Here is a 23,677-nt window from a genome sequence, read left to right as displayed (position 1 = left end):
TGCGCTAGGATACTACAAAGAATGAATATTCCATCTGGCTTTAAAAGAAATTAGAAGTTTTCTATTTTGCACTGCTAACAAAATATTTTTCAGGAACAGACTGTAGTAGCATAGACTTTGCATCCTACTCAAGTGTACACTATCGCATCCCGTCCTACAACAGAGTGTAGCCAGCTTTAGAGAAGTATTAACTCTAAGAGCCTAGTTTATATCCCAGTGCTTAGCTTCACCTAGCTGGATGCAGCACAAAGGGTACCATCTACAGTATATATATATATATATTTATATATATCACCACCCAGAAACACACACACACACACACACTCTCGTACCTATAAAAACTAAAGAAAAATCAGTACATACAATGTATAAAACGTATGAATGTGCTCAAAAATGCACAAAACCCGCTTTATTTTCATACTTCAGAAATGCTCAATAATTCATATGCATGGTTCTGACTACTGCTATCCATCCACTTCATTAGACCAGGACTTGAACTCAGGAGGAGGAGATGGTAACAGATCCACAGGGTGAACAGCTCCTCCCATTTCGTGCCACTCACATTAGTCAGTCAAACCAGAGGACGGGAACGCGCCGCAGCGGTAAGAGTCCAAGCAGAGAGGCTTTCYTAACAGCGTTTCTTCCTGCTCATGTGCCAGTAGCGCAAACGAGAACTGTGATTCACACTCTCCAATGGATTCAAGATTGCTAGTAAGCGTCTGTATGTCAAGACACTGAACATGATCTGAATAATGAAAGTCACAGTTTTCTGTGCAAATGGAGTTGAATTGTCAAGACCAATCCCCAAGTACAGTATAAGCCTATAGGCAAGACACAGAATAGAAAGTAGCAGCATATTCAATGGGGAAAAAGTCAGCTGCACTGGGAAACCCCAATAGTGGGTTAGGATTTGTCATACAAGTATGATTTCTCATCAGTACTAAAAAAATAATTCACATACACATCCCCATGCAGTGTTTTCTTCCTGTCCCTCTAGGCTTGTGTACCTTTCATAAGGTAATAGGAGAACACTTGCAAAGGGCACTCTTTACAAATTCCTTATAATCCTTATAATTTATCTCATCTGCTGACTGCTACAGTAAATCGGGGAAAACCAGAGGCAAGGGAGGGGGGAAGTGACAGCATTATTTGTACACTAAAATCCCACTTAAAAATAAAATTGCCTATAAAGATTACTTTGCAGTCATTACCAAAGCCAACAGTGCTTGACTTTGGGTTTGGTGAGGGAGTAAATGAATCTCATTTTGTCACACATAAATTAACTTAGCTGGTTCAAAGAGCTCAATCAGAGGGGAAAATTTAAGATGGTATTTCAGAGTGAAAGAAACTACTTTATTGATTTAAGTATACTAACCTCATTATAACCCATCATGGGACCTGGATAAACATTAATTCAGCAATAGGGGGAAAGAAGGGACTGGGAAGAATCTCTAGAATAGGGCTGGCAATTTATGGCATTAGAAAAATGAACAAGTGTCCAATTAGAATTGAACATTATGTATAGCAGTGATCAATGTGTGTTATAAGAAAAGCAAGAACAACAGTCTCTTTATCCAGGCCAGTCTTGGGTAACTGTTCACTGTAAAGGAGTTAAACCACAAAGAAAAACACCTCAATCTTCCTGACGGGATTTTAACAAATAGGAGCTTGATATAGTGAAGCTGGATTGTGTCAGTCAGAAAGCTAACTGCTCCCTGTCTCTTCCCTATAATACTACCTAACACATACAAGGATTCTACTGAAGGGATGCAAGCATTACACAGACCCAGTTTTCTTTATGGGCCAGAAGTTTATCTGACAACACAAGATTTTGCAGTTACCAACAACAAATAATTGTAATTGCAAATCCCAGTTTTCTTAGTACCCACTTCCATAAAAAGACTAAGTCACACACTGCGTATATCACTTATCCTCCAGTCCCTAGGGTGTTCTGAAGTACCAGGGCAAATCAAAGCACACAGTGGTTCTATCCTGTGCAACWCTTACTTGGTGGCATGTTTCAGCTCCTCAGTGTTCCTGCTTCGTAACACAGACATCTAAGCCCCCCTCCGTTGCAATTCAGCCTTCTCTGCCTTTTCCAAACGTAGCAAACAAGCAAGAGAGATAGCAATGGGATTAAGCAGCGACTGCCCCCACCCTCCTTTTCCATTGTCTGTTCCCTGGGTCCAGTGGTATCCAGCCAAATCCAAGCAGCTTTTTTCTGATGTAGATTTTTGTTTCCTCTCAGGTTAAGAAAAAAACTACCCATACTCTTCCTCTCCTTAGAAGTCAAAGGAATTCTCTACACTCTTTTCCATCACCAATGGGAAAAAAGCGCAGTTTATACAATCCATATTTACAGGACAAATCAATTAGTGAATGAATAACAAAAGCCAAAAAAACCGAGAGGCACAATCCTAAACTAGAACATAAAAGCAGTGTTCAAAAACAAAGTGGAGATTCCTTCCGAAGTTCAAACCATGGATTAGTGTTTGTCTGTGCAAACAGTTGCTAAAACTATTTCTGACCGGCAGTCAGCTTTTTATTCCTTTATACAATGGTATTGAGAGAACAGTGGCTGTGACGGCTGCCTGTAAGAGTTTCTGCCGGTGTGTTTTCACCTAGCGGTGTGTCAGGAGGGACAAGAAAGGTGCTGCTGTCAGCAGAGTCTTCCAGCTCTACTGGAGAAGGACCAACTGAGGGAGGAAGCGATTCCTCTGTAAGCTGTGGGGATACATCACAGTTTCCTAGTGATGGAGGATTGCTTTGCACTGTCTGAGAAAGAACTCCATCTGCAAAGGAGGAAAACAAGCAGAATCAGAGCATGAAGTGCATCATTTCACATTCCCAAATAGATTTACTAATTGTATTTCTGCAAGCTCTGGATTTTTCCTATTTTTGTATTACTGTATAAAGAGAAGACACTGCAGAAGAGGAAAATTATGTAGCAAATATAAAACTTTGATATATAAATAAGATACTTGCACTAATCGGTCTTGCTTATCTAGTGAGATGCACTGCTCTAAAAATCTCAAATTGGAATGAATTTTACAGTATGTTAATACTGCAGCTGCAAAACTGAAGAGCACCGTGTGACTCATTTAAAAAAAGATATTTTTGGCCAATATTTTTTGTAGGGAGAGATGAACAGAGAGGAAGCAGCTAAATTTTATTTTTTTATTTTTTTGGAAAACTCCTGCGCTTAAACATGTGTTCTATTCTTTAATAACCTATCTCCAAAAGGCCAAAGTACCAGCATAGTGGAAACTAGGTAACTCATGCAAATTAATATTTCAAAATAGGTAAATCTAAGAGTTAAATTGCTTACAGCTTGGATTCCCTTAAATTTAGACCATCCAAAAGAACATTTAAGAAAAGCAAGCCTAATTATCCATGTTAACATAAAACTTTCCGTCACAGAAACAGGAGACTATTGTGGACTATATTTCCCACCACAATCACTAAAACATATATAATCATAGTTCAAAACAAATTATCTACCCTTAAATCAAACTGGAAAACAGTAAGAATAGAAAAACTATTGCCTGTATACCTGGAGTAGAACAAAGGATACTCTCTGGATTGACAGAAGCCTCATAAGGGGGGGGTGGGTCATCTGGATGTTGAATATCTGGATACTTGTAAGCAGTATAGGGTGGAGGTGGATCATGGAAATGAAACGCTCCACCTTCTCCATCATCTGAAAGATGCAGCGGAGTAAGGCCTGTTCCAAAACCATCTGGACCATAATCAAAACCAGGCATTCTGCGGCCCAAGTTAAAATGGTGCACTATTTCAGGAGAAGAAAAAAGAAATAAATAATTTCATCCCATTTCTTCTTCAAGCTAAGGCAGATCTCAACACCTTCTTCCACTTTTACACCCCAAGAACTCACGTCTCCTGAAGACCTAAAAAAGCCAACTATCAAGAAGCTTGCATAACCTATACAAGTCAACTCACTACAGTTACACAGTGATGCCCAGCATCGGTCCTGCATCACATCTGAATTTGAATCTAAGCTCTTCAAATCAAGAAGACTGTCCATATATTGAAGATATCCCACCTCTGGACTACATACAAACAACAAACTCTTTCCATTAGTGGCTAAAAAAGAATTTAAAGTTTGAAGAGTCTACCACAACACACAGATTCAGGCATGGACAGTAACACAAGACTATGAAATTTCTCAACTTTCTCCATATGAATCTGTCAACAATAAGCATAAGGAGTAAGATAAGTGTTGTTAAAAACCTTTTTCTTTAGAAGTGGAGTGCTTCAGACAACAAAAACTTCTACAAATCATGACAGTTCAGATAGTCAGCACAGAGCTACATTTAAATATGGTACTTATTTATAACCAAGCTTCCACTGATGATCTCTATACAGACTTGTATTTCTTCTACTCTCTTCATCCTGAAGCATGTTTATCTGGCTTAGATAAAGACTCATTACATGTACAGACTACTTACAATTTGCTCCTATCAAAGACTCTATGCGCTCTCTCCGCCTCTGGCGTAACCGGTGGACCATGAAGAGCAGCAGAGAGAGGATAAGAAAGGAGGAAATGCAGCTCACTATAAGACGCATTCCACTGGCCATTGAGTCAAACAAACTGTTGCCATCTGTTACAAGAAATATATTAAAAGGTCTATTACTTCTGTTCAAGATTCTTCCTTCTTGATGTTTTTCTGTAAGTGCTGGAGAGCTAGAGTTAAGATTAATAACTGTTTAACACTTCTCTATTTGAAAAATGTAAAAATATAAAACTCGTGATTTATCTATTTATTGTTAAGAGGCTCTGAATGTTTCTAAAAATGTGTTAATCAGCAAAAGTGAGAAAATGTTGAAGGCTTCAGGTTATCTGAAAAAGGGAAAAACAGAAGATCATTCTGGGTACCTGCTTGTCTCCCTGTCAGGGTTAATAGTCTTCAAACCCAGAGAAAAGCAAGCCTAGAAGCTATGGTGCAGGCCTGGGAATTGGTATGTCTATGTGCTATTTCAACAGGACTTCTAGACATCTTAACTATTCCATTTCAAACAACAAAATCTCTAAACAGTTTTATCATCACCAAGATGTGGTCATTCTAATTCCGTAATGTTGTTTCTAAATTGACAATACATTAAATGTCAGGAACTAAAATGCCTTAAAAAGGTGACCAATCTGATGATGATATTTCAGGAAGTGAGGAGATTAAGGTAAAGAGGAATAAAATTATTTTCCTAGAATCACACAGCAAGCAAGGGGCAGAACACGAACCAAACCCAAGAGCTTAGGACCTGTAGCTCTATTCCATAGCTACCAGGTTTACACTTGGAAAGCTCCTGCTAGCAAATTAGCACTGTTCCATCAATGCCAGACAGGAAAGGTATTTATTACTCACAATTCAACTGGTAACACTTGATTATGCTTCAGTAGCACGCACATACAAATAACTGCACAAAGTCGACACAAAAATGACTGTGCCGGCTGAAGAACTCTGAGCAGGAAGCACACCTCGGCTAGGAGCGGGTAAGGAACGGACGAGGCAGCTGTACTACGTCACCATTATGGCCACACGCTGCCAGAGAACACAAGCAGGAGCAGCACCCCGGTCACCTCCTCCTTCCCACATCCACCACGGCTGCAAGAGCTTTTTCATTACTATCCCTTTCATTAGTGGCAGGGAAAGCTGTATCAAAGATTCTTTACAAAAGAAAGCTAAAAGCCTCACAAAAATTGYAAATACTAACTTCCTACAAATACTAATAACAGAGAAATCCACCCAATTTATGCATGGTTAAAGATACATGGCTAACAGGCTGGTATTTATTACATAACGTATTCTTGGCAAAAGGTAATTCTGTAGAGCAYGATGCTATACTAATGTAATACCCTCCCAAATCTGGCCAATTGTATGAAAACCTCTATGCTGTCAAATCTTTTATTATCTTTTATTGTCAAGTTTAACCTGATGCAGTCACACAGCTGCAGTAACCCACCATCCCAGCACGCTCCTCCAAACACCACCAACCTGCTGTTGGGCCTCCTCCACTTTACCGCAATGCTGACTTTGTGAACATCGTAAATTAGTTCTAATAAACTGCATTAAATAAAACGTTTTAATTAAGTAAAATATGTACATAGTCAATCACGATACAATTCCTGTAATCAGAAATCTGGCCAACTGCTGCCTTCTCCACATGTTCTCTCTAAATCAGCTAACATGCAATTCTCAGACCATTTGGGAAATCATGGACCTCTACCACACTGTTGCCAGCCTGGAGCCTAACAGTCAATCTGCTTGGCTAGATAAACTGCTGTCTAACAAAGTCCTAGATAAAAAAAAGACAAAGACTAGTTTCTACATAACAAAATAAGTCTTTATCACAGAGACTTCCAAACTACATAAACACAAATATTTCAGAAAGGCTGTTTTACACTTGATACAGCAGTAATAACTTACAACTGCACCACTTTAGTCACTAGAGAATCTCCTGCATTGTCATCTCTTTGGAAATATTTGATTGTATTTTCACAAACAAGAGTTCAAGATCTGTCTGAACAAATGCCACACAGAAAAAAAACAAAAAACACACTTTTCTACCACTGTCATGGAGAACCAACAGACAGACTACCTCAGTTTCAGCACTATACATGAAAGATTTTCCTGAGTTAAATGAGGAAAAACATCTTTAATGAAAGTATAGCTGTAATTGCTTAACTTACTATCACTGAAAAACTGCCCTACTACCAAGTCCTTGAATAATGTTCTTTATCCAGTTGTAATTGTTGCTCACCCACTCACACAGGAGAAGCCGATTAGCTGCCAACCCAAGAGAAGGGATTTATTTCCCCCAGTCTCTCCTTGTGTGATTAATTTACTTATTATTTATTAGAAAACATCTTTCTTTCCTTTGCAACAGAGTTTAGGGAAGATACATGTAAGAATTGAACAAATATATGCTGATTAAAGAAAGTAATTCTTTAATTTTGTCATATGGAACACCCTTCTGGGTGTTTATAAATGGATTGAAATGGTTTATTTCAAAATTTCAGGGTTTACACCAGCTGAACTGACTACATTACAAAGGAGGTTTGACAACTGCTTGATGATTCGTCTCTCAAACTTGTTACTAAACAAAATCAGAACAGTTCATACAGGAGTATAGTAAACCAGTCTCATTCAGTATTAGTAGAGAAAGAGCAGCTTAAGGATCAGAAAGACCGTGGTAAAATATACTCTTCAAATCAGTATTTGTGAAATAGTTAAGATCCACAGCATCAGCAAGGATTAAAGACCATTGCACGGGGTTATCCCAGGTCATCTTATCCTAACTGTTGGCTGATGCTTTGCGGACATTGTTTCAGAAGATTAAAAAAAGTGAAGACAGTCTTATCTCTGCTGATAAAAGGGGGGGTGTGCTGCTTTGCCCCATTCTTCTCCTTACTAACCTGCAACACCAGCTACAAATATGTGCAAATACAACCTTCAGAATGAATGAGAAAGACAGAGCAAGGAGCAGCCAGTGGTCTTTAATCATTAACACGTGTAGTTAAGACATAAAAGAGAACGACTGCAAATTTGGAAGCCAATAAGCACCTCTTTTTTTGGACAGAGAGAAATAGAAATGACTTTCCATGTTTTCCATATTTCAAGTTCTAAACAAGAGTTTTCCTGTGCACTCAAACAGGTTCTTGGAGTCTTTTAAATAAATGAAGTTCTTTTAAAATACTAGAAAATGCCAAATATGATACCACATTTCTTTTTGCAAGTCTTTTTACAGAGAAATAAAAGCCAAATATCCACATCTCCAAACAGCAACTGACGAACAGTACAGGGAAGAATCTACGTAAATGTTACTGATCCAAAACAAGAAGTTGCACCAAGATGCTAAATTCAGTGAGCAAGGCCACATGTCCTGGTGGTTACTAAAACTCTCTATAATTTATAAAATGTACTTCCTATGTGATCCTTGCAAGCAGGCTTACACACAGATAAATAGTCCCATTCCATAGAAGATACTTAGTGCTCAAGCAGAAGTATTTTCTTTTCATGACAATTAAGCGTGGCAAAGCAAGTATGCAAATTGCTCTATTAAAAATCCACACTACTGTCAGCCTCCATACAGAAGATAAGCTACCATCTCTCTTACATAAGTAGCAGAGATGACTAACGTCAGTGAAAGAACACATCTTCTCAAAGTTATACCAAAGATAATCAAGTTGAGCGCTAAACTAATTTTTCTCACCAAAACTGTAGCAGTTGTCTTACCTGGGTCTAAACAGGTAAATTTGCAGCACTCCTTAGGGTCTTTGCGATACTGCTGACATCCCTGGGGCCGTTCACATAAAGCAGCCACACACATTTCGGGTTCACCGTTGTGACACGTGCAGCTCAAACAGGGATCATCCCCTTTTGGAGTGAAATAGTAGCCTTCATCAACAATGTTGTCTTTGATATCAACGCAGGTCTGGCCTAGAACAGAAACATGCATCAGTACCCACATGCCTACGTGCCTGCCAGACAGAAGTCAAGTTCAATCTGTAATGTAAAATGATTTGTAAATATAGATAGAAGATTGGTTAAATTCACGCTTTTACATTAAAGCAACTTTGAAAAGGTATCTCAAAAGACCAGGGAAGATGAATGGATGGATAGTCTGGAAGCATGCAGGGATGATTTAATACTTGGAGCTGACAAAGTAAGTATTTAACGGAAGTGACGATGCTTTCAGGCATTCTTTCCAAAACACAGAGATTAACATACTAAACTAAATAGTCTGAGAAGGATAAGCTTCACTATCATGCCTACTACAGCTCCTCTCTGTCCAGGCAGAGGGAGGGAGCAAAACGGGAGAAAAAAAGAGAAGAAACAGCTGGATCTTCTATGTACTAAACACTAAAGATTTTCTTAGTGGACCGGGCCTAAGCAGGAAAGGCAGGTAGTAGTAATTCCTGCTGCTATAGGTACCTCTCGATCCCTGCCCAGTGTAGGGAACTCATACATTTTCTGCACATCATCCTTTCCTCCTCACAGACCTAAAGGGACATTCAGAATCCCAAAATCAATCAGCGGGAACGGAGACAGTGCTGCGATCTGCAGCTCTCCTGGAGCATAAGCTCACAGGGGCTGTTTGCCCCCTCTTCCCCAAGCACAGGCCAGCTGGGAGGATGCACAGAAGTCATAGAAACATTCAAGTTGGAAGAGATCTTGCGAGGTCTCTAGCTCAATCTCCTGCTCAAAGGAGGATTAGCTATGAGGTCAGACTAGTTTGCTCAGAGCTTTATCCAATTTAGTCACAAAAAACTCCAAGGATGGAGGGTGCACAACCTCTTTGGAAATCTGTTTCGCAGCTTGGTCAATGGTGAAACAGTTTTCTGACATTCATCTGAATCTCGTTTCTACTTATGTCCTTTTTCTCTCGTCTCCTGCCATTCACCTCTGGCGGGTTTCTGTTAGGTCCTCTCAAAGCCTTCCCTTCTCCAGGCTGAAGAAGCCTCAATTCCCTCAGCTTCTTCTCACAGGGCAGGTGCTCCAGCCCTCTTYACCGTCTTGGTGGCTCCTCACTGAAGTCATTCCAATTGGTCAATGTCTTTTCTGTACCAGGAGGTCTGAAACTGGATGCAGTGTTCTTCTGCTTGACTTACACATTTTATCTTTTCTCCCTCAACTTCTGGTTAAGAGTTTGGCAGAGATACTGCCTTCCTTAAAACACTGTCCTGAGAAGATGACCAAAAAATGTTGTATTTTGTCTAAATGCACGGCCTTCAACATCAGATTCCAAGAGTTCATTTTATCTCAAGGCAGATAAGATCCTTTCTTCCTAATTTTCAACATTTCAGTGGCAAAAAAAGGCTGAGAAAAGCTGATTTTTTCTCCCTTCCCATTCTGTAGGTTTTTCCCGTTTTAAACAAAAAGCAAACAGAAAACATTTTAAGAACTACAGTAAAAGTGCAACACCACATTTCTTCTTTTTGCAGAGGAGTATCAGCTATATCAGATAACTTGCATCTTATCTACTAAGGAGCTCTTCACCTCTCCAGTGATACAAAGCTTTCTGAAGTAAGAAAAAGCAGGACAAAGAATGAGAGCACTTTTTTCCCTTTAACTGGGAAGTCACAGTTGCCTTTCTTTTCCCCAAGGTTCTAACTATTGGCTGCAAAGAAYTTAATAGACATGGCTATATTCAAAATAAACCAGAAAAAAAAATTGTTCCTTCATTTTCATGTGAGGTTAATAATTTTAAAAGAGTGTTTATTAATAAGGGCTTCTTTTCTTAAGAATACCTTATTTCCAAGGATGATACTGTTGCTTAACAAACAGTAGTGCTCTTTCATTTTTAAGTGAACGCCTCTACTACGGCTGGCAACCAACCATATGGTGTTGCTATTTAAATCAAATAAGATTTCTACTTTTTTTTTCTTTCTTATTCTCTGGGCAGAAGGAAGAAAGGATAATTAACAGATTTCCCCACCTTTGTTATATGCATAGTTAAATAGTCAACACAGTAACACTGAACTAAAACCAACTTACTTCTTTTGCAGAGGAATGAGGATTTCTCATAGCAGTTTTCAGCATACCAGCTATGTAAACCATGATGCCGAAGGGTAGGAAAATGGAAACACTGAAGCTGGGCACAAAGAACGTTCTCATTTTCAGACATAGCCGTACCAAAGATAGGGTCAGGGGGTAGAAATACTTCGGAAGAGCCTAAAACAAGATGCACTGGTATAAACAGCCTGTGGGTATGCAAAGCTTTAGAAAGGCTCTGTAATGTCACTTCATGCACACCAACTCTACTACAAGGCTACCGTCCTCTACCTTTAGCTTCCATTAGCAACATTCCTCCGGGGGAAGGCAAACAGCAGAGAGGGAAGGGATGAGTCACAGAGAGAAGAAGCTACTGTTTTCAAAGTACTGCACAATTTTGTCATTCTGCAACTGTAGGAGTATGTTTTAACATCTCTGCAAATAGTTTGTTCTAGAGTCCCATGCTGCTCACCCGTCAATTCCTATGGATCCCTTCAACCAACGCACAGCAGACATGCTTGCAAAGGAAAAAGGAGCCATGACCAGCAACCGGAGCGTTTTGCCAAACACTTGTGGAGCAAGAGCCCGCCGGGATCTCCTGCCTCATATTCCAAACTAGTGCTCCTAAAGATGTTTGCACACATATATCTAGGCCGGCAATGGAGAGCTGCTCCTGCATGCCTCACATTGCTCCTTCAGAGTGCAGTGTAGAACGGTGATAAACAGTCTGAAACCAGTGCTTCTTAGCTTAGATAAGAGAACAAGGCTGCACTGCCACTTCTGCCCCTGCAGTGGTGGTATGTACTGTTTGTCCTTCCAACTCATAGTTGTTAAAAAATTTTTATTGTCATAGTTCCATACAATCAGGCCTGAGCATCCAGTGATTTTTCCCATAGTAGACATTAGCTCATGAACACAGACCCACACGAAAACAAAATATATCACTTTTATACACAACCATGTATGCTTAGATTTCCTAGYAGTCACCTTTTCTCTTACTAAAAGGCGAGCCATTTTATGCTATCGATGTTTACTTTTTTACTGGCAGCTTCTTTAAAATTTGTGCTTTTTAGCAACATATAAAAGTGACGGAGTTTGACATCTCATGTCGCAAGAGGTGTCAAGGGCATCTTGTAACTTTAAAGGTGTTGCTTCTGATCAGTGTCTAGCTTTACTGTTAGTCAGCTGCTATGCAAAGTTGCACAGGTCTTGAAATTAATGGGAAACCCTGAGACAGCAATTGTAAAAATTAGCTTGTTCGAAATGGCTAGACATGTACTTTTCAAACTTGGGTACTTAAACACTGACTTAAACAGCTCCTGCATTCAGTTTATAAAGCAGTCTTCCTACACGATGGATCTCTCAAGCAATGTTAGGTCTGATTTATTTTTTATTCGTAATGAAACAATATGCCACTATCATTTGAGGGCATTTGAGGGCTCACTTTCTACAGTTCCAAATAATGGATTAAAGTCTTCAGCTGTAGGACCCTCAATCTCTTAAAATAGATGCAAGTAGTTTAGAGTCTACTCCAGAMGACAACAAAACTTAAGTAAAATCTCTTCAGAAGCTACTGAAATTCAACTATGAACTTTAGTTCATTTAGATATGCTTTTATCAAATAAAATATTTAAAAGATTCTTTGGCATTTAGAAGGCTCAAATTCATATAATACATCAAAATAAATAAATAATTTGTACAGTATAAAGGGTTATCTTGATTTGCTACGATTTATGCATTCACTGTTTTAAACACTGTCAGCAGATGGCAGTGCAGTCAAATTTCCAAAAACCACAGGAGAGTGGTCTTTTCTTTAAAGGAGAATCTTTTCTTGGGCTTTATAGACAAAGCCTAAACAAAAAAAAATAGATAGTTTTGTCCAGGCATCACCCTTATCAGAAAAAAATGGTATTTCCTTCCTCCTCTTCCCTCCACTGTCAAAAACTGTCTTAGGTTCTTTACTTTAAGGAACTGAATGAAAATGCTGCTGCCACCTCCGCAAGAAGTAGCATTTTTTTCTAAATGTTCAGGCAATCTTTCTACTTCAATAACAGGTAAAATCAATACTTTTATGCATGTCTTCACAGTAAAATCAGTACTGTCATGGGAAAGCTAAGCTGGGTTCACTATTCCTCATGTACTGAGAGAAGTATTTTCCAAGAATTAACTGTTTAGGAAAATCTTGCTCATAATTACATATCTGTGCATAATGGACAATTTTCCCTCACAGATTTCCCATTACTGAAAGCCGTTTATGAACAGAGAGCAATTTGGATCACCTTTCAAACGCTACACTGGAATTCAGTGTCTATACTTAAAAGCCCTGCTTTAAATTTACCATGATCCTAAACTGGTGCAGCATTTAGACACGTAAGATTTCATACAATAATTTTGAATCAGTCACCCAACCGAATTAGGTTCAAAAAAATGCATAAAAATGCATCTTTGCGTCTTCAGCAGAGGAAGCTGCTTCCTCTGCAACTGAATAAGCTGAGCCAGAGATGCCTAGCAGATTAGTGTTTGGTTCTTTATGTAAATGGGCATTTCTATTCCTGGTTCTTTACATAAATGGGCACTTCTGTTCCTGGGAAGGAAGCTATTTTCTTAAGTAAATTATCTGAAATATTTTCAAATTGAAAATTTTCCAGGTAATTATTAAAAATTCAAAATTCTTTTAAAAAGTCACATAGAAAGGTACCAAAACACAAAAACAAGGAAAAAAATCACATATCCTACCCTAGTCTGTACRAATACTAGTATTGAGAATCAGCAGGAAAACCAGACATTTACCACAAAAAATGGAGAAGCTTCAGAGTGGTTTCTTTTTCTCAGCTAAATCAAGGGGAAATCTCAAATAAATGGCAAAGCACTCACTATTCCTACAAGCATTTACTATGAAGAACTACGAAATTTCCAACACTTCAATACTTTATGTATATGCTTTATTTTCAACTCTTCCATTTCAATACTGTAAAGCAAAGCAGGTACCCCATTCTATTTCAACATCATCACTGAAAGAAGGAATGGTCTTCTGATAGATAATGTTCAAGCTTTCAGATATTTTCCATGGCTCATTTACCTAAGTGATAACTTCAGAGGCCTACCTTTATAAGCTACTTCCCAGTGACCTTCTAGAGAGTGATTTCGATTAGTGATGACATATTGATATCCAACCCAGAACCTGCAATAAAAATATTAAAGGATTCTAAAGACACAACATAAAAATATACTAACAAAATTAAAAACTAGTTATATAGAACCTTACTAACTTACTAAAACTAAATTCTAAAACACACTGATGATCTTTTCCTTAACACTTCAGCCCATACATTGGCAATGTAGAAAGAGAAAGTACAATTGAGAAATAAAGGAAAATATACACGATACATCATGTCTATGATGTATCAATATGGCCTTTATTTCCATCCATAARCAGTACCTTATTCTGTTGTTATGGCAGCATTTCAGTATCTTGAGCCTCAAACCACATACTTTATAAACATGCACAAGTAACATCAGACTGTTTAGGATTAAAACATCTAAATCTCGAGAGACAAACAATTACTGGACCACTGCTGGTCGTTCAGCAGCCTGGCAGCACATCAGACTGAACAAAAAACCCATGGGCAAAAAAAGGAACTACATTTGCTGTGAACTCACAGAATAAAAATTAAGTCACTAAAACATAGTTCTTACAATTTAGAACAGCTCTACTTTATTTTTATCTCAATCTTTTACAGAACTCCTGGTACTTAATAAAAACAAAAACGTTGTTGAAAAATTTAAAGGAATGTTATTTCCACACAAAGCAGTGGAGTAGTAAGTCATTATAAAAATTCAACTTCACTGCTGTTCAAGAACACTAGTACATTGCTAAGATAGTCTGAAGACAAAAAGACCATGCTGAATCGTGGTCTACTTGTTAATGTTGATTAAAAGGTAAAATCCTGATGGTCACTGGCATCAACCAGTATGCTCTTGCAGGCTTATTAATCCAAAGTCAATTTTACTATTAGATTTTCTAAGCAAACTAAACTATCTGTATCTATAGCACACAAACTATTCTCATGCAATATTCAATCTTTGTCTTTTCCTTCCTACTCACCTACGCTGGTCCTTTCTTCCAAATGCTTTTTCTTCCAAGTCCCACTCCTGTGCCAGGATAAACCTTAGCTCCTGGTCTGCAGTAAAGGTGGCGAGGGAGCCATTCACCCGCTGACACGTCTGTACAGCATCCCAGTAATTCTCCCCATTTAAATAGACTCTATAACAGCTGGCTGTGCCCTCATAGTGGTGCCATCCTGTTGGGCACTTTCCTAGGAAACATGAAGAATAGAAGGGAAACCATTCCCCCCAAGTTAGGATCCTCACTCAAGGGAATGCCTTCTAATCAGTTTGTGACACCTTAATGGGTAATGGACTTGGATATGTATACACAAAAACCAGTACCTATACTTCACCTCATCAATAGGAGATGCATACATTACAAATCATAGGTTTACTTTATTAATGCTTTTGATAAAGGCAAATGATAAAGGCATTTAAAAAGATGCAACTCCAAGTGACATTTCACAGCACTGTGATAGCATTCAAAGTCTGTAATTAAGACTGATCCACAGTGCAAGATGCCTCCCTGTCCATCTTCACAAATGCAATCAGTTTGATCAATCTAAACCGAAACAAGCAGCTAGAAGCAGGAAGCAAAAACTAGGAGGTGGGCAACTTAGCGATCCTGTTTTTCAACTAGATGGTTAGCCCAACTTCTTTTACAAACAGTCTCAGCAGTATTCACATCCTCCTGTTCTCAGGGTCAATTGTTAGAGATGATGGGGGTTCTGAGACAATGGATGTTTTGACAAACATCACTGCAGAGTGGATCTTTAGGAAGCATAYGAAGGAAAAGGTGATGTAATGAATCACTCTCCCTCCGCTCTCTCTCAATTAACTCAATTAAGGGAATATGCAATAAAAAGCCTCAAGACTTTTCTGGATGAAACAGACCGCAAGCTTTAATGACTGGCATTCTTGGAGGTGATGGGCAACCACATAATAAAGACAGATAGGCTGATGAAACATAAAACAGACAAAAAAAATTGATTTTAGCACCTGCATTTACAATATTCATTTGCAAAACACCTAAGAAAGGTACTAAATTCAAAAACTTTCAAGTTCATTGCAGGCACTCAAAAGAGGTCCTGTTCACAGGCCTAAGGACTCTTTCTTCCCTTCAGAAACAGTGATGTTTATCATCAAGTAATGGCACCCAAACTAAGATCTGAAGCCCTTTAATTAGGCGCATTTTTTCATTCTCCATTTGTATTTAAAAGGCAATGAGAGCTTTTCAGATCTATTGCTCACATCACTGTAAGATAGGACAGAACACAGTTTCAATTAACTAGACTGCAGAGCATTTTAAATCTTGCCATATCAATTTCTGAATTGCTTTGTCTTTACAAATCTGATTACCAGAACAGGTTAGCTACTGCAGTCCATGACAAATCTAAATACCTATTTTAATTATAGTCTCTTTCCTAAAATCAATGAAGGGATAAATTTTGACCTTTGCTAATCACTTGTTTCTTTTGAAAAGATCACCATATATCAAAGCAGTCATTCCCAATTTCACTGCTTCCATGCCTTCTTCTCTCCGTATCTTCTTGCTGGCCTGCCAGCACCACCCCCTACAACTAATCAGAGCTCTCTTGCCTTCCCAAATCACTGGATGATCCCTGGAGCACATATGGAATAGAAAAGAGTGAGAAAAGGCAGAGGAGAATAAGATGTTCTTGAATCCAAAGAGATTCAGAGGCAGTAGTCACTAGGAACCACGATCTGTAAGAAGATAGCCACACGATATTTGTAAGTATTAAGATAATGCTGGGGCTAGGGTGTGGGCAGTGGGGCTAGCACGACTGCAAGGGAGAGGGTAGGATGACACTGGAGTGACATCTTTGAAGATACTTCGAGTGATTGATGCAAGTGACAGAGAAACATGGTAAGACACTACACTTTTTCTTGGTGTGCTTTTTCTTCAGAGAAGAAAAGAATTTCCCTGAGCTTCCCACACTCTAAAGAGCGTTTTTTCCTTTAAAAAGAATACAAAATTCAGAATATCAGACATACACTTAAAATTTAACTAATAATGTTAATAATTTAACTAAGCTCATTTCTGTAAGATCTTTTTAATTTCAATTAAAAGCTATCAATTGTGTCCCCTCACCCCTTTCCAGAAAACAAACCAGCACCCAAGCTCACATCTAGTGACAGAAGGGCTAGATTATGACCCCTGCTGAAGGTTGAAACTAACACTTAACTCATTGCAATTACAGCAAACTAGGCCCACAGTTTATAACAGAAAATTGCCACTCCTGTTTCACAAAAATATAATACTAGGGAGTAGGAGTCTATATTAGACTTCTATGCACTATAACAGAGCATATATAAATGAAGTGTGCAACAAACTTAAAAAGCACTGCACACAAACAAAACCTGGTCAAAATATATATTTTATATATACATACATACTATATATATACACACACATATATATGCAAGAGAAAATTCTATTAATTTCTCCTTGGAAGAAAAAGTAGTTTAAATTAGTAAATTAATTAGTAGAGAGGTGGCCCAGATTTCCCAGTCTGCAACTTACTGCTAAATCGGACAGGCTGTGCCACATTAACAGTGTGAAAGCGGGTTGTCTCTCCTCCTCTTCCTCGATTATGCCTGGAGTCAACATTCTCCTTTCCATGGTAAGTTCGCTGGTCCCCTGTCAAGCCTAAGGATAAGAAGGAATATTCACTACACATGAAAGATGCAAGCAAAGACAGATTTCACTTTACTAAGCTTTTCCTGGGTTCTAATTCAAGAGAAAATTATGATAAACAATACAGGTAAGTAACAAAGGACAGCAAAAAAGGGCAAATCCCTCCTACAACAGCTTGGTCATTTTATGCAGTACATACCAAAAAGGCATACAATCAAAGAGAGCCAGCAAGAGAGCCATCACACAGGTCTTGCGAATTAAGCTAAATATTTTGGCAGATTTTTCAACTGCAGTTGTGCACAGAACTTGTCATCTGTCATTTCAGTTGCTGCAGCAAATGCATCATTCTCAGTGCATTTTGTCTGTTCTTGTTTACAGAGCTACCCACTCGCCAGCTGCTCAGTTTCTCAACTGCGTGTACAAGTATCTAAGACAATTTCTCCAGTATATTTTTCAACACATTCTGATATCTAAGACAAAACTGAAACTAGGAAATCTATCTTCAGCCAGAAGAACAACGTTTTTCAATCGCTCTCAAGCTTCTACAGGAAATGTTAGCTCACATTTCTGGAGATTTTTTTTTTTCTAAAAAACATCCTAACGTAGATGTCAGGTCTTCCAAATAAGTGTATATGACAAACTAATAGTTCAATAATTCAAGAACTTACAAAGAACACAGTGCCAGATGTAATTTCAGGGAAGATGCTGGGGGAGGGGAGGGGTCCCACATGTCTACCAGGAGCAAATAAGGAGCACCCAAGTTCAAGTGCAGACAGTACAGGATGGACCTTAGCTAACAAAAACAACATTAAATAGGAAGGTGGAAGTACTCATAGGGAGAAACCGTTGAGAAAGACTGAAATGAACACAAAGAAAGATTAATCTAGAAACAGAGAATTAACCCTCAAAGGAGAAAGATGAAGAACCCAAGACTGCAGCCATTAGACATGTATATTATTTAATACTGCTAGATGTTACTTAAGCTAACACAATTAAACCAGCACAGAGCTACACAGACCATTTATTTCTATTAAAAAAAAAAATCAGCTTATTTTCCTTTAAAGCTGATTAGCTCTATTTACCCTAGCTAAACCAAGTAAGCCAGTCGTGGACCAAAATAAAGAGCAGCTACATAGTCTTTTTCTGAGGGTTTAATGGTATCTGTTTAAACCCTATTCAAAACTATGTCAATACAGCTTTCTCCTTTCAGACTATCCTTAAAAAGCAAGAGGTCCACAGCAATTTCACAATAATTCGAATGCAGAGTTGGAGGCTGCTTGTCTATTGGCCTGGGTGGGGAGACCTCCAATCCCACCATCAAACAACGCATTCCCTGGAACGTAATCTTAGCACGGATGAGCAAAGAAACCAATAGCTGCAGCCCGGGAACAACAGAGCAGTTCTGCCTTCATCTGGCTCTAGCATACTGAGTTTGCTCTGAGTTAATGGGATAAGCAGGGGATATTTAATTATCACATTATCCCAGGAATTACATGTCTGTAAAGATCACCTACTAAGAAATGGCTACACATAATACACTCACATGGCCTCACAGGAATAAAGTAGCCAATACTGGAATATATAATTTATTACAAGCAAGAAGTTTGTGTCTAGAAATTCAGCTACTTTATGTTTCAAAGGCCACAAAATGGCAAAATAATTTGACAATGAAGATCACTGGTTGTTCGCATTACTTTAAAAGATCGATCTGTTTTTACTTTTAGAATTTGATTGTTGTTAATCCTAAAGATTCAGTCGCAGTATTTATGCTACCATCTTTAGAGTGATAACTAAGACATTAAAAATAGCTAATCTTTAATTATATTAAGACTTAAAAAAAAAAACACCACTTAATGCAGAACACTATCAAAGATGAACTGAGCTCAGCATGGGAAGCTCTGTTTTGCCATGGCATTAAATGGCAATTTCTAAAACGAAAGAACCAGTAGGCACTGAACACAGAAAGAATTACTTGCCTCTCAGAAGTCTGCAGAGCAGATGCAACACCATATGGCTGACCCTCCGAGGCTAAACAGAACGCCCACAAGTACTTAACAATTTAACTCCCCCAGGAATAAAATGTAAGTTCACATGCTTTAATATGCAAGGTTAAGAAAGGGTTACTTGGGATAACATCTTAAATTGAYGGAATTTATCCCAGATGCTTAGAAGTGTAACTGTATAGATCAAAGTGAGTTACCAGTTATCACCTAGGAAGCAGGACATTCATTTCCTCCACCAGATTTGCTTATGTAATGCAGCAGTGTCAGCAGACCTGCAGCGGCAACCYGACAGAACCTGAGAGGGAAAGCAGCCATCTCAAGTAAGTTATCCTTTAAGCCCAACATTGTCAGCTGCATGATGAAGTGGAGCCCTTCAAATACAAAATTGCTTCTATTTGAATTAAATTTCCTGCCTCTGAGTAAAGAAAAGATGACATTTTTTTCTGGGGCAAATTTGAGCGAGTATGCTAAACAAGCCTGCAAATCACTTCATTGCAGTGAAGAGCAGCTGTAGATTCTGGTTGCAAAAGGTGTAATTCAGAATATTTTTCTATTGTACTATTTCAATAGGCTGCAAAAGATTTTTCTATACACTTTGCAGTTCTGATTTCCTTTATGAAGCTACTTTATCTTAAAAAGAAATGAATAGTGCCATGGACTAAGCATTAGGATATCAACCTAAGCCAGAAGTTCATCATCTAACCACCTTTCAGTGTTTCAAAAAGGAAAAACAAGTATTTTTAGTGCTGGTGTGCACACTTAATATTCTGAAAGCTATCAGTTTGGGGAAAATGAGCTGTTTTCCAAAATCTTTATTGTCTAGGTATTACAATCACAAGCAATAACAGCAGAAGAATCTTTTCTAGTCAGGATAGTTCTGTGTCCTCTCTGACTCCATGCAATTACACCAGATAAGGATTTTGTTTGTTGGTTGGTGAGGGAAGTGGAAAAATAGGTTTTAGGAATGTTTTTTAGAGTACAATTCTCCCCCCTTTCCCTCTCCTCCCGGAAGCTCATATCATAGTAGACATGAACATCCTCCAATCTGCTTCCAAATGGATAAAATTAGGATTAGTATTGCTCTAGCTGCTTCCAGGCTACATACAGTTACTATTTAATTCACTCCAGTATGATTACAGTCTGAGTAATAGTGTTACACATTAGGAAAGTTGCCTAACGCTTCTGATTATGTGACGCTTCTCAGTTGTTCAAAACTGAACTAATTCAGTTATTCCCAAAGTTATTCAAGAAAGAGTTTACAACAATGGATGGCTCCTACTATATTTATATTGGTAATCTTCTTCAAATTTCAATCAAAACAGTTCAACTATTTTTCAGAACAAAAATGAAAACRAAGAGACTAGAAGGGGGAGAAATTGTGCCCGCACTAACTCCCACTCTGTAGCAAGTGCTGTGGCTTCCAAATGTAAAACATAGCCTTGAAATCCAGCAGAAATTTTTTTGTTCCATGTGTTGTCCTGTTCCTTTTGGAGACACAGGGAAAAGGAAGGAAATATATGCAATCATTCAAAGTAAACAGGAGTTTGTCCATTATCCACAGAGGCTGGAAAGAATTCAGTTAAATCCTCCATAGTCCTTCACTGTATACATCCATAGAGATCCCTCTGCATCACGTGCCCACGGGGTCACAGCTCTGCCTTCTCTGTGCTTTACAACTCATTTGCAGAAACCAAGCGCACAAGGAGAGCAGAAAGCTTCTTTTACGTACCCTCAGCACCTCCTTCATTCAGATCAAGTAAAGGAGACAAAACCGCAAGCAGTGCAAATGGAACGTGAGCCGAGAGCAGCAACTAAACAAAGCCAGAGCTGGCAGCAGCCGAGACGGGAGCAGGCTGGAACATACGCCTGCTGAGAAGCGCTGCATGGGAGGACAAATGCAATGGTGAATGGAAAACAGCATTTTGATAAACTGGAAGAGAAACTGCAATCTGCTATGTGTCGCAAAGTCTGCTGAAAACACCAAATAAGGAGTAGACTGAAGAAACTGACTGTCAGGACCCTGTGAAGAGACCCTTGTAGGGTCAGGACTCCTATGGGTGAGAATGTTGGGATTAGGGCAGTTGAAGTGGTTTCCAGACTTACTGTGCCCCAGTAGACAAATCACTCAAGCCCAACACTTCATAAGATCAGATGTACTATTAAGACTTGCCTGGTTAAAGAAGTGCTGAGATACTACACTTGCCATTGAATTCAACAGGAGCTACGCTGAAGTATAGGACATGCTATCTAACACGGAGCACTTGCAGTAGTCAAACCTCCTGCAAACCTCAGATTCAACATTCAAAGTATAACACTTGACCTCAAATCTTTGCATTTCCTTCTCTGTAAAGTGGGAATACTACCACATCTCTCCACTCAAATGGACTCCGAACAAAATTGTTTGTGAAGTAAGGTCTTGAGATACTTTACTTGTTCCAAGATTTGAGCTGCTCCTGTTTAAACACATAGATTCTCAAAATTTGTGTATGAAAGCTGCTTTGTTCCCTAAGACATTTCAAAGGCCTAGTTTATATATATATATATATATATATATATATATATATATATATCTCCAATACAAGAATTTTGTTACGTTAAGTATGGTGGGAGGAAGAATACGGTCATCTCAAAATGAACTCAAATGCTTTTAAATACCTCCAATAATGGATGATCTTCTCCCATTTTTCTCCTCCTTTTATACAAGCAATATTGAATAAGTTTGGCTCAGAGTTCTTGTAAATAAAGTCCTACAGGGCTTGTGTTACTTCAATGTACTATCAAGCAACAGCTAACTCAAATTACATGCTATGTAAGTTCATTGTTTCCACAAAACTAAGAATGATTCAAAGAGGCCCAAGCTCCTATTACCTGCTAGTAATTTTTTATAGTGTTATTCAGAGCAAGACAAGAGTACAAGACAAACAAATCTTACGAGAGCAGACTGCTGTTCTTGGAAGTTTTTATAACTACATGGACAGGAAATTTGAGGCTCATTGTCTAGCATATTTCCTACCAACAGCTTGGGAAGCATTTAATTCAATCTGGCAATCTCGGAAGTGAGAGAACTTCAGGATTAAATCAACTTTTGTGCCTAAAGATTTATAAATGCAGCTCACATGTCCTCAAAAAGGAATGATTCTTCTCAGATCACACAGCTTCATGCTTCACATTATCAACTGCATTATGCTAAGAAACAGATGCCAACCTAGAATAGCATCTGGCTGTGCACTGTTCAAAATAATAGACTGCCCTGACAGTAGAGAGCTTAACTTAAACACAAAAAGAGCAGAGTAAAAGGCTGCATCACATACGAGTTCATTAAAGGTTCAGAAGAAGTATGGAAGCGAACACGGGCTCTATCATTATTGTTTAGCTTAAAAAGGAGATTTGCTAAAAAGTACATAATTCACAAAAGAGTTTAAAGAAAGCAGATTGCAGATCTCCGCTCATAGTACTTCATAATATACGAACAAACACTCAATTAAGGAAGGAAATGGCAGACTAATCAACGGAAATGCTATTTTCAATGCATGATTAAGCAAAGCAAGGATACTGACAAGAAGAATAGGGCTGAAACCATTTTAGAAGGGATATTAAAGCTTCTAACCCCATGAGGCAAATTGCAAATTAGATAATAAAGATATTAGTGAAGGAGAACATATTACATCAACCATCTAAAGTGGTATCTTCTTCCTTCATCTGAAATTTTTGGCTGTATTGACTCTCAGTCTGGAAGCTTTAAGAGGGAGATAAAAGGTAAGAGTGAATGGAAAGAACAAAAGATGTGGTGAAGCAGGTGAACTGCTGGGAGAACAAGAGCTCACAGCCACTGCACTCCAAGCAGACTATCTTTGCCAAAATGAAATGCAGAAAACAGTTTATGATTGCTGTCAACCAGCATGCTGCAGCTGCTGCTTTATCAGCTACTGGCCATACCTTCAGCTGGCTCCATACAGGACTTTTTACAGATCCAAAAATGATACAGCATGTACATGCTAGGACAAGGGACCTGCAAGTCTATGTATTTCTTCCTTATACTGTGTCTTGGGGAATCATTAAGAACAGTATGTAAGATGACATTGCTCATGAGCAGCATCCACAGCTAGCTTCCTAACAAGATTGTCTGTCTGAAATTAGGCTCTCATTCTCAACTTAAAATCCTACTGCTCAACATGAAACCACAGAGTGGCTCCAAAACTATCTCCTGCAGCAACATCTTGCAACCGCTGTCCATTGCAGCCTTAAAGGATAGTCACATGTCCAGCTGGGTTTGTGGACTCAGACTCAGGAAAAGAAAAAAAAAAAAAAAAGAATTCATATCAGTTGCATCCACACTTCTGACTAAGGAGCTCTAGAAAACAGTACTGTGACACAACTAATATAGAAAGATACAGCAT

The 23,677-nt window shown here is 38.6% G+C and overlaps 1 protein-coding gene across 1 annotated transcript in view; it reads right to left on the bottom strand.

Annotated features, from left to right (window-relative positions):
* Positions 1-371: 371 nt before the first annotated feature.
* Positions 372-23,677, bottom strand: part of DGCR2 (DiGeorge syndrome critical region gene 2) — a 36,657-nt gene continuing 13,351 nt past the window's right edge. Inside the window, exons 4-11 of the mRNA XM_085302763.1 lie at positions 17,164-17,289; positions 14,617-14,827; positions 13,616-13,692; positions 10,515-10,691; positions 8,253-8,456; positions 4,470-4,622; positions 3,554-3,790; positions 372-2,792 (exon numbers count right to left, since the gene is read on the bottom strand). Coding sequence (XP_085158889.1) covers positions 2,551-2,792; positions 3,554-3,790; positions 4,470-4,622; positions 8,253-8,456; positions 10,515-10,691; positions 13,616-13,692; positions 14,617-14,827; positions 17,164-17,289 — 1,427 coding nt within the window. The 3' untranslated portion in view covers positions 372-2,550. The remainder of the gene's footprint in view (positions 2,793-3,553; positions 3,791-4,469; positions 4,623-8,252; positions 8,457-10,514; positions 10,692-13,615; positions 13,693-14,616; positions 14,828-17,163; positions 17,290-23,677) is intronic.

This window comes from Rhea americana, unplaced genomic scaffold (assembly GCF_003343005.1).
Source record: "Rhea americana isolate MKP2758 unplaced genomic scaffold, rheAme1 scaffold_191, whole genome shotgun sequence".
Classification (NCBI taxonomy): Eukaryota; Metazoa; Chordata; class Aves; order Rheiformes; family Rheidae; genus Rhea; species Rhea americana.
This window is presented reverse-complemented; position numbering and strand designations above follow the sequence as displayed.